Below are 15,542 nucleotides of genomic sequence, written 5' to 3'. Positions count from 1 at the left end.
TCCAGCACCGGTCCTTGCAGTGATGGAAGGCTCTTTATCCCAGAGGAGCCATGACAGAGAAAATGGACATGATCTAGGAATAGATGTCTGCAGTGTCGTGTGTCCATGAGGTAGAAGTCAGAGGACTGGGGTTGCGAGGAACAGTATTTCAGGTGACTTACCTCCTCTCTGTATTCCATTAATCCTCCGTTGGTCCAGGTCCCTCCACAAAAGAGGGCCATGGCCATAGTGCCATTCAGAATTTTCACTGAATTCTGCTTGTTTGAATTGCACATATCTCAGAGGAACATAAAAAATGCCAGGGCACTGTGGCCCGTGCATGGAGGGTAATCAACTCCTCACAGATAAAAAAGCACTCACTTTTTCTAAAATCTAAATCTAAAAAAGTTACTCACCGTCAGGTAAGCAAAATACCAAAACTCAGTATTCCCAAATAAGAGTTCTCTAATGTTTGCTTTTTAGCTTTTTTTTTTTAAAGATTTATTTATTTTAGAGAGAGACAGAGAGAGCGCCTACCTCTGTGAGCAAGGGGAGGGGCAGAGGGAGAGGGAGTCAAGCAGACTCCCTGCTCAGCAGGAGTGGGACATGTGGCTCCATTCCAGGACCCTGAGATCATGACCTGAGCTAAAATCAAGGGTTGGCCGCTTAACTGACTGAGCAACCCAGGTTCCCCTTTTCAGCTCTTTTTTAACAAGGAATTCCAGAAGCTGCCTTCAGCATTAAGGGAAAGCTCACAGACCACCACTTACATGTCCTCCCCACCACGCATACCCCAGTAAGACTTTAAATAGTTCTTTTTTTTTTTTTAAACCACAGAGAAGGGGCGCCTGGGTGGCTCAGTCGGTTAAGTGTTTGCCTTCGGCTCAGGTCATAATCTCATGGTCCTGGGATGGAGCCCTGTGTCGGGCTCCCTGCTCAGCAGAGAGTCTGCTTCTCCCTCTGTCCCTCCCCCAGCTCGTGCTCTCTCTCAAATACATAAATCAAATCTTAAAAAAAAAAAAAAGCCACAGAAAAACTCTGTAAAATGAACATGCGACCAGAGTCATTACCTCTAGGGAGTCACTTTCACAATCTCCTTCCTCTGTGCCTCTCCCCTTCTCTTCAGTGATGGTGTTCACCATTTCAAAAAACCTACAATGAGAGTTGGTATGTGGTCACTCATAATACATCTGATATTAAATATAAGCAAGTACATTCCAACATGACTTCAGAGCAAAAAATGGGAGCTAAGAGACTTTCTAAAAATCAGGCAATAAACAAACTATCAGTATCAGCAGGAAAAATACGATTTTTCAAAAAGAAAAACACAGGCTGGTAGGACTGTCTAACCTAATGCCTCACTTCAAATAATAGTAATGTGATATATTATAGAATTAGAACGATGAAGCTAGACAAAGTCATAGAAATGTGAAGACTGTGGACTTGGATGTCAGGCCAAGATTGCTAGTATTTGTGTGATTTTGGGCAAGCTCCTCCACCTCTCTGAGCCTCACCCCTTCATTACAAAAATAGGGACTACAGAAGTATCTAACTTAAAGGTTGTTAGGAAGATGACATGACATAATACTTGTAAAGTGCTTAACAGAGTGCACTCATTAAAATTAGCTATTATCGTTTTGCTGATGGTCATATTATTATTTAAAATGGGAATTAACAAAAAATACCCAAATTCTGGAATAGTGTCTCTAAATTCTGAGGTGACTATATGATATAGTGTTGGCCACTACAACATTTGATCTCAGTTATTAAATATTTTGCCTTTAATATCATAAATATGGTGTTTCATAAACACAATCTGCAAAACACTGATACGAATTAGGAAGAGCAGGCTTGTATGTGTGTGAAAGAAGCCACCTCTTTTTTGGTGACATTTTCTTCAGGAACTCTCCTTGTGAAGGTTTTTTTTTTTCCTGTAGACCATTTCAGAGCCAAGAAAAATAGTTACAACAAGAAACAGATCTGCTCCGTGTAACACTAGCTGTGTCTAGTCCATTCAGAGGGGATGCTAACCATTCACAGACTTAAAGCATGGGAGCCACTATGAATAGGGGCTGATGGTCTCACAGGCAGGTCACGCTCTGCACTGCCAGCCCAAGGGAAGAGCAGGTTGTATGGGATACGAAAAATCTAGCTTCTACAACTAGGAACCTTTCTTTCTCTATACCTCTTTTTAATCCATCCATCCATCCACCCATCCATCCACCCATCCATCCAACAAATACTCATCAGGTGTCTACTAGGATTGAAAACTATTCTGGCCTTTGGAACTGTGACAAGGAATAAAACAGACAAAGCCCATTTGGGAGTTTGGAACCTATCTATGGAGTTGCATGTGGTGTCTACTTCCCCACTCTTCTTTTCTCTGTACACATTTCTTGGAGTCAGTGACAAGAAAAAGAAGTTCCCAAGTCTGATCAGAGTAACAGTATGCTCTGATGAAGATTAAATATCCTGATGAGTTAGAGACAAAGGCAAATTCAACCAAGAGGAAGAAGAAAGTGACGGACCTAAAAAAAAAAATCTGACTTTAAAGATAGACTTTAAGGTCTGGGGTAAAGACTTTCATCAGCTATTGACACAAAGTTTTTCAACGTGAACATCTCTAAGCGGAATATAATACAGTGGGATGGGAACACAGTGTAATTTTTTGGAGCCTGTCTGCTAGAGTCACATGCACTTAGTCCAAATCCCAGATGTTCATTTTTTGCTATATATGATTTTAAGCTCATTGAACTATGACTTTTTTTTAAACTCTTTTCGTTGAAGATGTTAATATTTGCTACCTAACAGTTTTTATTTGAAGATTAAAATAGATATTAGATCTGGGGTAAGCACTCCATAAATCTTGGCTATCATTATCATAGAAAAAATCAGTAGCCTCAAGAATTTAAGTAGAAAAGTCGACCATATTTGTGCTAGGAGTTATTTCATATTTCCAAATCTTTTTACTACATATTTTATAATAATAAAGATAAAACTATAGCTATATAGTTTTTTTTTTAAAGATTTTATTTATTTGACAGAGAGAGACATAGCGAGAGCAAGAATACAAGCAGGGGAAGTGGGAGAGGGAGAAGCAGGCTTCCCGCTGAGCAGGGAGCCCGATGCGGGGCTCAATCCCAGGACCCTGGGATCATAACCTGAGCCAAAGGCAGACGCTTAACGACAGCCATATAGTTCTATAGCCAACTATAGAATTATGGATTTACAAACATTTTATTTGGTACCAAGATAAAAATAGCTGACTGTATACTGTAACTAGTATATTAGTCATTTACCATGGGATCAGATAGTAATTATTTGAATAAGAACAACCCTCAGGAAAATTTTAAGTCCAAGTTGGCTTCTACCTGCACTTTGGTTTCTAAATTGTTACTCACTTGCCTACATCCCCACAGTCAGTCTCTATGTCCTAAGGGAACATGAAGTACTTAATTATCAGCTCAAGAGAAATATACCCAGGGAGGTTAACACAAGCATACAGCACAGTACATAGATTTTTGGACTATCTTTTATGGGTATAGATCAGATCACTGACTCTTAACTCGAACTATACCCCCACCAGAAAATCCAAAATAATTAGTCAGGGGTAGGGCCCAGGCACTTGTTAAAATGCACCAGTTGATTCTAATTTGAACCAGAGTTAAGAGCCATTATTGCAGAAAATGGTGAGATTATTCACAGAATTCAAGAATGAAAATTTTGGTAATCATCTATTGCAATAAGTGAGCACCTTAAAAATGAGACGTAAGAGTTGGCCATTAACTGGCAGGTCTTGGTTAACGTTTTGTCTGCGGAAAAATAAATTATGTCTAAGAAAAAGCATGGTTTATTAAAGAGAGCCCTCCCCTCCATTCTCTGTTAAACATACCCCATAATTATAAACTATTAGGCCAAATGAAATATTTATATAACCACATAGCCATGAATTCCTTACAGGAGCTACATGTTCACTCATTAATTAAAAATAATGATCAGGTAAGAACAGTATTTTTTACACCTAAACAATGACGAATACGTACTTTTTACAGTGCAGTTCTGTACAGAAATAGATTTGGAAATCGTCGGAATTATGAAGCACATAAAGAAAACAGCATCGTTCTTCAAATTTAGAAATACTGAAACAAACAAAAAGAATTATTCAGGGAAATATCAATACTTCTATGAATGTGTAGTGCAAAATAAATACTTTTTATATCCAATCCCCATTATGATATCAATGTTGTTTATAACAAAAAGATATAAATAGCACTTGAAAAAGTAATGTTCCCCATACCACAATACTAAAATTACTTAAGAGTCTGAGACGTGTCCTCCTACTCATATCTGCAGATACGGTCGCTCTGGGGGGCTGTCAGTACACCTCCGCTATGTATCCCTCCAACTGAGCATGGGAAATTGTCCTGCCTGCTGCAGCACCACACTGCATGATGGGAGGAAAGGCGGAAGTATCAGCTGGCTGACTGAGCTCTGTGATTCTGGTTCTATGGCATCTTTAGAACAATGAAATGTCTCCAAAGCTAGAAAGGCAATGTGTGGAGGCAGTAAAAGCACCTCATCAGTTGTAGGGATTTTAGAGGTGTGAAGGAATGTGGAACAGCACTTGGTTCTGACTCAGCAAGTGATTTTATAGCAATTGAAATAATTTTGAGTCTACCATTCAAGCCATGCTGTTTTTTTGCCAAAGGTTAGCAAATATTTCCTGTAATGGGCCAGAGAGTAAATATTTCAAGCTTTGCAGGCCAAACTACTCAGTTTGGCTGTTGGAGCAGCCTTAGACAATACACAAATGAATAAACATGGCTGAGTTCCAATAAAACTTTATTTACAAAAACAGGCAGTGGGCCATATTTGGCCTGTGGACCGTAGTTTGCCAATTCCTATTTTATGCCTTTGCATCTGCTGTTCCTTCAATTTGGAATGCACATCATTTTTGACTTTTTAAAGAAATTCTATTCATCATTCAAGGCCCAGCTTAGATCCTACTCTCTCCCTTTCCCACTTCTACCTTAAACAGAAAGACTTTCTCTTGTACCTCTGTTCCTTAAACATAGATCTGTCATTGCTCATCTCACTGTCATCTCCATAATGGCTACATTGTCCTTAGTCGTTAAATGTTCCACTGATGGGCTGTGAGCTCTTTGAGAGTGGGAGTTCATGTCTTAGTCACTGTTGTATTTTTAGCAGAAGAGGACTCAACATTTGACACACAGCTGGTGCTCAATAAACGTCCATTGACTGAGCTGAGCAAGCAAGTTCTGAGGTGATGCAAGACAAACTGCTGACTTAGTTGGATTTTTTTTTTTTCCTGTAGTCTCTTAATAAAGGAGGAAGCCAAGAAAAGTTAGCTCCCTTTGAAGTGACACACTGGAGCTTAAGTTTCTCAACCATATCAACCAGCAGTAAGCCACATGGACGCATTCTACGTATATGCTGTGTCACAACAGAGGTTTACATAGTGATGCCATCTTTAATTAAAAAAATTTCATTGGAAAATAGATATGATAAGGTGGAATTTATATTACCATACTTTCCTAAATTGTTAAAAATACTGACTGCCTTGCTAATGACTGGTTTTAAAAATTAAATATTAAGAGAGTAAAACTTTATTTGGGAAGGCATGGGTTGGAAAGATATCTAATGAGTCAGTCCATTATCTTGCTTGTTTCTCTGCAGATCATTCATGAGGTAACAGGTGGTTTTACCAGGCAAACTCCAATTATCAGTGACTCAGACAGCTCTACCAGTTCATGCTCCAACAAAACCAATTATTATTATGCCAAAAGCAACAGGGTATTGTGTAACCGGCCTGCAGAAATCTGTTTTTTCTCATTTCTATTATGTGGAGATAAATAGTAGTAAACAGAAGTAATTTGGTTTGAAATTTCCAAGAGTTGGTTTAGCCTGAGCTTCTACAGAACAAGTATTTAAATGTTTAACCAGTGGCTCTTGGTTCTGGAAAAAAATCTCATTTCTAAATCCCAGGAAATGGCATTTCCCGACCTACTGGCATTATGATGGCAATGTCAGAACTGAACCAAACTGAAGTGAGCCACTATAGTCTCCAGAACACATCATTAACAGCAACCCGAGGAAAAGCTTTTAAAAAATGAATTCCCTATAGTCTCATTAATAGTTACATTAACTATAGGACACAATCTGATCGATGGCATGTGGGTTTTTGGTTCCATCTAACAAGAGATTAGTTCCTGGCATATCAAAAGACTAGAAAAACATCCTATCACATAAACCAACCAGCTAGAGAGGACCCGGATAGCTCACTTTTATCTACACCTTGATTCTGGTCCACAGTCCACATTTACAACCTTGTTCTCCATATTTTAAGCAGGTGACAGGCACAGAGTCAGTTCAACTAACAAAGTTTTGTTACATATGTTTTCATAATGGAGATAGAAAAGGAGGTTGAGCATTTTCATCAATAGAAGGGTTCTTGAAGTTCTTTGCACTTTTAAATCCTGACTAAATGTTCTATTGTCTTCTAAGTAAAAAAAAATGTACCAAGGAAACTTACCTCACTCCCCTGACAGAAGAAGCACTAAAATTCCACTCATGTATACCTTTCTAGAACACAGGGGAAGAAGAATAAGAACAACAAACATTGAGTCATCTGAATGAAAATAACATAATTTTGTTTTATTATTTTAAAATAATATACACAGAGTAGTTTTTCCTAGTGTATAACTCTTCATGAACCAATTATCTGGATGGAAATTGTAATTCATTTCTAAGCCACAAGGGTGATGTTTATACTGCCTAATAATTTCTGTACTTCAATAAAACAGCTTCCAAGAGAATCTAGGAGAATTAGTCTCCTTAAATTCTAAAAACTTGATCTTTAGCAAATTAACCTAAAAACTGTTGTGCCTTAATTTTTAAAATAAAAAACCCAGGGATCAAGGTAATTCAATTATTATAGCTGAGTAATACTTATTTTCTGAGAAAGAAAAACATTAATTTGAATAAAGTCTCTACAAGGTTTTACAGATGATTATTTTTGAATTATCTTCAGTTAAATTTTCAAACTGAAATGGTGGTTCTATGTCTGCAAATATGTCTGTATGTACACGCATGCAAATAGTGTCCATGATAGCTACAATGTCTTCTGACCTAATTTATGCAAAATTCAATATAGTAATAAAGTTTGAACATAAAAAATTTGATTGTCATATGATAAACATGGGTGACTACAGCGCCAAGATGAAAAAAAATGTGGAAATTTATTTTTTAAGTTTATTACTAAAGCTAAGTTTAAATTAGTATTAAATTCATGTCTTTAAATTAAATAAACTACAAATTGGATCACATTCCCTATAAAAATATGTCTGGTAACAATACAGAATTAATAACACAAATATTTTAATAGAAATTTAATAGAAACTTAATTTAATAGAAATCCTAGTTGACACACGTGTCCAAGTTTAGCGAGTGCTGTACAATAGTCCATTCAGATTGCCAATTCAACTTTGTAAATGGGAAACAACCAGGAAAACAAGCTCTTGCCCACCCACTGAAAATACTGCCAGGAGCTTGAGGTCTTAGCTGGGCTGAAATGGGTAAGGAAGCCTGTGGCTCTGAGGTGGACCAGAACTCTCCTTTTGGCTGAAGTAAATCAAAAAGCCACAATTTATATCCACAACACCTAGTTCTTTGCTAGAACCATGCAACTTAACATAAAAATAGATCCTCCCAAGCCCAAAAGAGATGTATGAAAAAACTAGTTTCAATGTACACCAGTCAGGTCACGGGACCTGAATTAACACAGAGCAAATGTGCGCGCAGCCCAGGAAAGGAAGGGACCGTGGAAAGGTGCTCCCGGAATGTGGCTCTCTTCACCAGAGTACAGAGGGAGTTAAATTAAAATTGCACCCCGCAGCTTCAGCTGGTAATTTGGAAAGTTGTTTCTAAATCCTGTTGGCCTCAGGTGACCTTCTAAATATATGCGACCCAGGAGTTGCAGCTGTTACCCGCACACTACTTGCCTACAAGGCAGCCTTATCCTCAGAGCCTGCAACTGAGCTGCTCTCCAAGGCAGCGTCCAGGATCAGGAGGTGGCCACTGAAGGCATAGCTAACAGGGCGGTTAGGCAAACGTGCAACTGAACAGGGCAACTGGTGCACACCCACAAGACAGCCCTTGTAAAATCTATCTTATATCAGCCCTGTTCTGGGAACAGCCAAGGAGAGATTTCCCAGATTGACTGGGCTGGTTTTGTAGGAAAGGAGAACAGCATTTCCAGAATGTTAGGTTCCTCAAAGATGGCAAGTGCTGCCAGCGAATGTTCCATTTTTTAGTGGTGTGAAGCCCAGGGCCTGCCACGGAGTGATCTGGAATAAGGAGGCCCATCTCCCCGGCTCCTTTGCTATTGGGACTTAGCACATGGAGGCGCTGGTGAGCTACCAAGCCAACAGGTGCGGTAAAAGGGTCTGGGGGCCTGTCTGGGAATCTGGTGAAAGGGACTGCCAGAAGCAGAGCTGGAATAATTAGCCTCAACAAGCCCCAAACGGACACTCAAGCTAATTTACTCAGCACAAGCACCATATTGGAGGAACTGGTTAGTCTCAGATCCTATGCCCTGGTCCCTAGAGTAGGGACTAGGAGTTAATTTGAGCTAAAGTGGCAGTGGCAGGAGTTATACACTGGCAGATACTGTTAGTTCCCTAGACAACGGACATGGTTTTCCTTCTTTGCTAACGAAAGCTGATTTTTGTTCGAGTTCAGGTGGCAATGTTTAGGGGTGGGGGATACTGACTGGTCTAAATTGGGGAAGTAAGTCTATTCTCCTTGCTAGTGATTGGCTTAGGCCTGAACACACGAGCAATTTACGCTACAAAGGAGAGGGCCTGACCCTTATCCTTTGCATGTTGAGTGTGAACTGATGTTTCGAGCTGCTATTTAAGGCAAGGAGAGAAAAACCAAGAGCATATAGAGAAGCCACCTCAGAATTCTGATACTGTTCAACCACTGAAAATACCCCCAGATTGATCCCCTGCCCCTCAGAAGTTGTTATGGCAGAAGTTTCCTTATCATTTAAGCCACTTTTAGTTGGGAGTTTTGTAGCTAAAAGCATCCTTGATGGATGAGACTACCATAGATCAAAATCTAGAATCTGAGGTAAACATATTCCCTCATAAATTTCCCCTCAGAGTGGCCATGGCTGGAGCAGGCGTGAGGTCAGCAGCTCATATTCCGCTGGGACTCTGCAGCCTGTTACCTTTCCCTGAGAGACCACTAGATGGGACAGGAGCACTCAGACTCCAAAAAAGGAAGGGATTCTAAATAACAACCTTTTAAAATATCTTAGAAATAATGTTTCTCCTCCTCAATCTAAGTTTTTCTTTTCTGTGCACATGCAGACTTTTTTCAAGTACTAACTTGACTTTAAACAGCAACCATCCATTGAACAAAGAGAAAACTGTTAAAAGATTAGGATTTCAATTTATTTTGTCCTTGACTTAGAGCAACTCCCTAATAAGAGTCCTTAGACTCTTAGGAATTGGTATAATGATCTTAAAGTTTTGACAGTTGCCATATAAAGTGTATACTAGTTCATGTAACTGTTCATTCCACATTTTAGAATGAAAATCCTGAGAGAAGGAGTAAAGAAATAGACATGATAAATGAAAAGCAACACTCTCTGTTCTATTCTTAGAAAAAAATTTAAAATATTCTACAACAGGGGTGCCTGGGTGGCTCAGTTGGTTGAGCCTCTGACTCTTGATTTCGGGTCAGGTCATGGTCTGGTGGGGGTGGGGGGGTCGGGGTTGTGAGCTTAGCAGGGAATCTGCTTGGGATTCTCTCTCTCTCCCTTGCCCTCTGCCCCTCCCCCAAACTCCCATTCTGTGCCCGGGTGCTCTCTCTCTCTCAAAAATAAAATCTTAAAAAGAAACCCATTCTATGACAAAAAGAATCAATTTCTTGTTTAACATCAGATCTATACCCCTGCTATTTATGTTATTTAATTATAGTTATTACAGTTGCTTTAAACTAACACATTAGCAGAGTTATCTTATTTTTATTGCTTGTCCTCATTCTGATGGTATCACTTCTTTTTCAAACAGTAGAGACAAAGACAGTGGTAATGAACATGCTATGGATAGAACTAGAGTCTGCAAAGAAACTGACATAACATTCAAAATGGAAACTGATTTAAGAAAGCTTAAATTTTTGAACAAGGAGAATTTTTAGCACTGTGGGGACAATGCAAATGTAATTCTTCTTGATCAAAAGATGGTGAAAGTGGAAAATGGACAACTCACAGCCCAAATCCATAACCCTTCTTAATGCACTCTTTTACATCTTCATTATTTCTCAGCATAATATAAAAATTGTCTCTACAATTGTCAAAAAACATAAGAGAGTCAACACAAGGCTAACTTTACTCAACAAAGAACTTCCAGGCAACTAGCTGGAAATAGTACTCATTTTCCAAAAATCTCTGGCTTACTTTCTGTTCTTTTTCTGTCTTCTGGCTGTCCACTCATTCTCCTGGCCCTGCTAATTGCTAATTCCTTTAGGCCCATTCTGTTTCCAAGTGTCCTTGGATAACCTTGCTCTTTCCAATCAAGCCTTTGAAAATCTCCTCTCCCAGATAATGTTCATGTTTCCTCTTAGATTTTGTAGTTTCAATTGGATGATTACTTCTGCTTGTGAGAACATATAGGCATTTACTTTAAAATAATGTAAATAAAACACTGTGTACTTTAAAACAATGTGAACAACATGTATATAGTTACATTAGTTATTCTTTTTTTTAAAGATTTTATTTATTTATTTGACAGAGAGAGACACAGCGAGAGAGGGAACACCAGCAGGGGGAATGTGAGAGGGAGAAGCAGGCTTCCCGCCGAGCAGGGAGCCCGATGCGGGGCTCGATCCCAGGACCCTGGGACCATGACCTGAGCCGAAGGCAGACGCTTAACCATCTGAGCCACCCAGGTACCCCTACATCAGTTATTCTTGATTTTGTCTCTAGACAACTCCACCTAGAGTTCTGCCATCATGCCGGCCATATATTGGGGGTTCCAAGGACCCCCCTTCTTGTGTTTGATTAATTTGCTAGAGTGGCTCATAGAATTTAGGAAAACATTTTACTTACGAGATGACTGGTTTATCATAAAATATGACTCAGGCAACAGCCAGATGGACGAGATGCATAGGGCAAGGTATGGGGGAAGGCCTAAGAGCTTCTGTGACCTCTCTAGGCCTGACATCCTTTCCAAATCTCCACTTGTTCACCGAGCTTCCAGGTGGGTGAACCCTGTCCTTTTTCGGTTTTTATGGGGGCTTCATGACGTAAGTATGATTGATTAAACCCACTGGCCACTAGAGTTGCATTCAACTTCTCCCCTCTCCCCTCCCCAGAGGTCAAGGGGTGGGACTGAAAGTTCTAACCCTCCTATCCCATAGTTAGCTCTCTAGGCAACCAGGCCTCATCCTTAGGTGGGTCCAAAAGTCACCTTATTAACCTAACAAAAAACCACTTTTATGGCTTTGGGCACTTAGGAAATTCTAAGGGCTTTAGGAAATCTGTGCCAGAAATGACCAAATATTTATTTTTTGCTATAAATCACAATATCACAGTGCCCTAATAAAATACCAACAACCTCCCAAATGATAGCTGCTATGTCATCTAAAGAGCCAAGCCGGGTTAAGTTCTGGGGTTTCAACATTAGGATTCAGTTCATATGTGGATTGCCATCATTTTATTACTGTTGTTAAAATACAGTAAGCATTTATTACATGCCAGGCTCTGTGCAATATACCCCTACTTACAATATTTCATTTAATTTTTTAAAAAGACTTACTTATCTGAGAGAGAGAATGGGAGAGAGATAGAGAGCACGAGAGGGAAGAGGGTCAGAGGGAGAAGCAGACTCCCTGCTGAGCGGGGAGCACGATGTGGGACTCGATCCCAGGACTCCAGAATCACGACCCGAGCCGAAGGCAGTTGCTTAACCAACAGAGCCACCCAGGCGTCCTATTTCATTTAATTTTAACAACAACCTTTTGAGGTGGATATTATTATTATCATTATTATCCCATTCTACAGATGAGGACACTGCGACGTGGAGAACCCATGATGCCAAGTCCAGATATGGGGTTTGAACCGAAGACTATGGACTCAAAGACATTTTAAAAAAACTGACATTGATATTTTAAAAAATTGCAACCCCATGCCTCCAAATGTACTTCCTAATTCCCCTTTCTGCCATATTTTCCCCTTTAATATATTTCTATATTGCATTTATTTACTGCCTGAGTAGACAGCAGGAATTTTGCTTATTTTGCACACATCTGTTTCCCTAGTGCCTGACACAGTGCCTGGGAGTGCCTGTCACAGAGTAACTGCTCCATAAATATTTCTTGAGTTGTTAAGGATGATTGTTAAGGAAAATTACGAGTGTATTTTGGAAAATAATTACCAAAAGCCCCACAAAACTACTTTGCCACAAGAGTTCTCTCATTTCTGTGGTTGATCCTATGAACTGGAATCAGGTCTTGCAATTTTTCTACTTTTAAAAAATAGTAGGATTTATACATGCATTAAAACTGATAAAATCCAGAAGTGGAAAGGTATATCCAAATGACTGCTATAGGGAGAAATGAGAGCATTTAAGACCCCTCTGCAATCCAGGGCAGCACAGCCCCACTGATGTTATGCCAGCCCACAGAGCCAGGGGCTAATCTGAAATTGAGCAGCTGCTTAGATAACCAAACAGGGTCATGAAATGATAATTATAATCGTACTCGCTTAAGTCCTCTCCTTCTGATAGGCTTCCTAGAATTAAGATATGCATCTTTTAAGTCATATATTTTAAGTCTCAGTTCTCCAACACATAATTCATAGCACGAATTTACAAAACAGAGAAATCTTCTCATTTTAAGCACCATCTACGATAAAAATCCGAGTAAGTTCAGTTATGTTTTACTAAATGAGTGAAATTCATAACCCAACTTTAACAAATTTTATATTACAGGATGTATTTATGCCAAAATAAATACACAGTTAAGCTGTTTCTTCTTAACTAATGCAGATATTTGCTGAAATACATAAATGCTGGAAGGGAGTAAAGTCCTTCACTATTAATGCTCTTGTCTTAATAATTACACAATTTACCTTGTCATCAGGAAGCACATGCCAAATAGATATCGTCTTTTCCTCAACTTCATTGTTGATAGACAAATATGAAGGTTGATAGATTTTGGTTGGTTCTAATATTAATACCTTGAAAACATAAGGCAAAGAAACGAGTATTAGTGACTGCAGATTTAAGCCATTTAGAGCTGTTAGAACAACACTGAACTGATGTGGGAGATTATCAGATGAGGCTCTGGGTCCACAGCTGCAGGAAAACCATTTTAACTCCGAATTGTTGCCTTCCCTATGAGTCCTTTGAGCATTTTAGGGTATTATACAATTATTTAAGTTCCAATAATATGTCACCTTTTTTGCTAAAGAAATTAGAAATAATTTTTTGAAGTCCATATATTGGTTTGACTATCCCCAGGGAATCTACTCTAATGATATATTTTTAAGGTCTCTTATTTTATCTTGCTGTAAGTGCAAAATCTATTTCATTAAACATAAGTGTGTCCAAAAAAGGCAGAAATGTGGTAAAGCAAATAATTCTGTACATAGAAAAGATTCCACATATAGAGCATCACATACTATTTTTGGTTTTCTCCTGCCACACCTTATCATCAAGATGTGGTAGTATGGTTTTCATACCTATGTAAATGGATTGAGAAATGATTTCGGTTATTATTGAAAGACTTTTATATATAAGCCAAAGGAATGGACATAGCTGTATGAAATAATAAAAATGTTTTTGTACTCCTTCAAGATAAAACTGGGATCTCCAATAATGATATATTTAGCCTTGTGAGAGATAAAGAGAGAAATAAAACTTACTCCTGTTTTGGAGATGTAGGAGGTGTATATAATAAGTGAGTTGAGAATCTCTCTCCAAGGATGTAGTATAGTATTACTGATATCTGATACTAGGCGCAAATAACATTAGGATACCACACACGCACTGATTTTAAAGGTGATGCAACTATTATCTTTTTACACAGATGTTTAAAAGCACCCACCTAGCTCAAATTTCCTCTGTAGTCTTAAGGAAAGGAAATACTAAACTATCAGAGAACCTAGAATAGTTCTTTCTACCCTACTGTTTAAAACTCAAGAAAATTGGCTTTTAGAAAGAATCTTATATTCAGCAAGTTGACCAAATAAAAGTGGAAGAAAACTCTTCAGAAGACTCCATCAGCAAGGGATTATGGACTCACGATACACTGTAATCTAACATACAATCTGAGTAAGAAGGCAAGTGGATTAGCCGTCTGACTCTTGGCCATCCGCTACAAACCCAGCGTACTGATTTTACGCTATATTTATCACAGAGGAAAATTTATTTAAATTAGGGTACAGAGAACTATGGCGAAAGGGGATTAAGAAAAAATTTTCTTGGGCGCCTGGGTGGCTCAGTCATTAAGAAAAAATTTTCTTTGCTTTTGATTATAAAAAACGTAAGGGTTTAATTCTCGGTCAGGCTCCAGTTATGAAAATAAGATAGAACAGACCACAAATAGAGCACAGTAAGAGCCCACTGGGGGACATATTCTGATTTAGGAACATACCAGGTGAATCAAGGTCCAAATTCCAATCAACAGAGAGTAAAGTGGTGCTGATTAATAATGGAAATAATTTTTCAATCAAAACTTGGCAGAACTGGTGCTTTCAAATCTGAGTATCCCAGGGTTGGTGAAATGAAAATGAATAATAGGGAATAAAAGGTGGGTTTTCCAAAATAGCATCCAAGTCACGGTACCGACAAATGAGAATATACCTTGTTCCCTAATGATGTGGGCACAGAATTTAACATTAGAAAAGCACAGCACCAGGTTATCTCCTCTCTTCTTAAATTATGTCTTTATTGTTGTCTCAAATATTTCCAACAGATAAAATCAGACCTATGTTTTCCTATGTCGAGATGGGAAATCAAAATTGGTTGTAATTATCATTGTCTAACCTTTGTTGAGCCCTTTGATCTGCCCTTGAAATGACAAAATGGGAGGAATTCGTAGCATGCATCACAGAGGTCACAGAAAGACTGAGAGAAGGGAAGGAAGGGGAGGCCATCTGACCAAACCAGCTAGATAGAACTCACTTGAAAGCATAAACATTCTTGCTCTTAGTTCCTAAACTTTTATACTGGTTAACATTAAAATTGACTGCTAAAAATTTTTTAAAAAAATGAAAGGCTAACATCTTGTATCTGAAGTGGGAAGGAAGGCAGTAAGACCTATAAACCATACAGGGTAGAAATTAAATACAGTTACATGTCTCAGCTCCTACAAGAGTCTGAAAAAGCATCACACTCTACTTCCTCTCACCTGACCTGGGGTGAGGGGCTGATGGTCTCCTAACTTTTCCACGTAGGAAGGAAAGAAAATACACAGAGATGAGAGGTGAGGAAAAAGAATCAACTGACCTAAACCCAAATAATAATAATAAA

At 38.8% G+C, this 15,542-nt stretch overlaps 1 protein-coding gene across 5 annotated transcripts in view; it reads right to left on the bottom strand.

Moving 5' to 3' along the window:
- MAP3K5 (mitogen-activated protein kinase kinase kinase 5) overlaps window positions 1-15,542 on the bottom strand; it is a 193,729-nt gene that overhangs the window by 66,510 nt on the left and 111,677 nt on the right. For all 5 annotated transcript variants that reach the window (XR_003521544.1, XM_027602930.1, XM_027602931.1 and 2 more), the window contains exons 11-14: window positions 13,139-13,246; window positions 6,533-6,582; window positions 4,023-4,118; window positions 1,050-1,131 (exon numbers count right to left, since the gene is read on the bottom strand). Coding sequence is in view for 4 of the 5 variants with exons in the window: in XM_027602930.1 (XP_027458731.1) it covers window positions 1,050-1,131; window positions 4,023-4,118; window positions 6,533-6,582; window positions 13,139-13,246 (336 nt within the window). In the remaining variant the exon portion in view is untranslated. The remainder of the gene's footprint in view (window positions 1-1,049; window positions 1,132-4,022; window positions 4,119-6,532; window positions 6,583-13,138; window positions 13,247-15,542) is intronic.

This window comes from Zalophus californianus, chromosome 7 (assembly GCF_009762305.2).
Source record: "Zalophus californianus isolate mZalCal1 chromosome 7, mZalCal1.pri.v2, whole genome shotgun sequence".
NCBI classification, from domain to species: Eukaryota; Metazoa; Chordata; class Mammalia; order Carnivora; family Otariidae; genus Zalophus; species Zalophus californianus.
The sequence above is the reverse complement of the archived record's forward strand: the minus strand, read 5'-3'. Positions and strand labels throughout refer to the sequence as shown.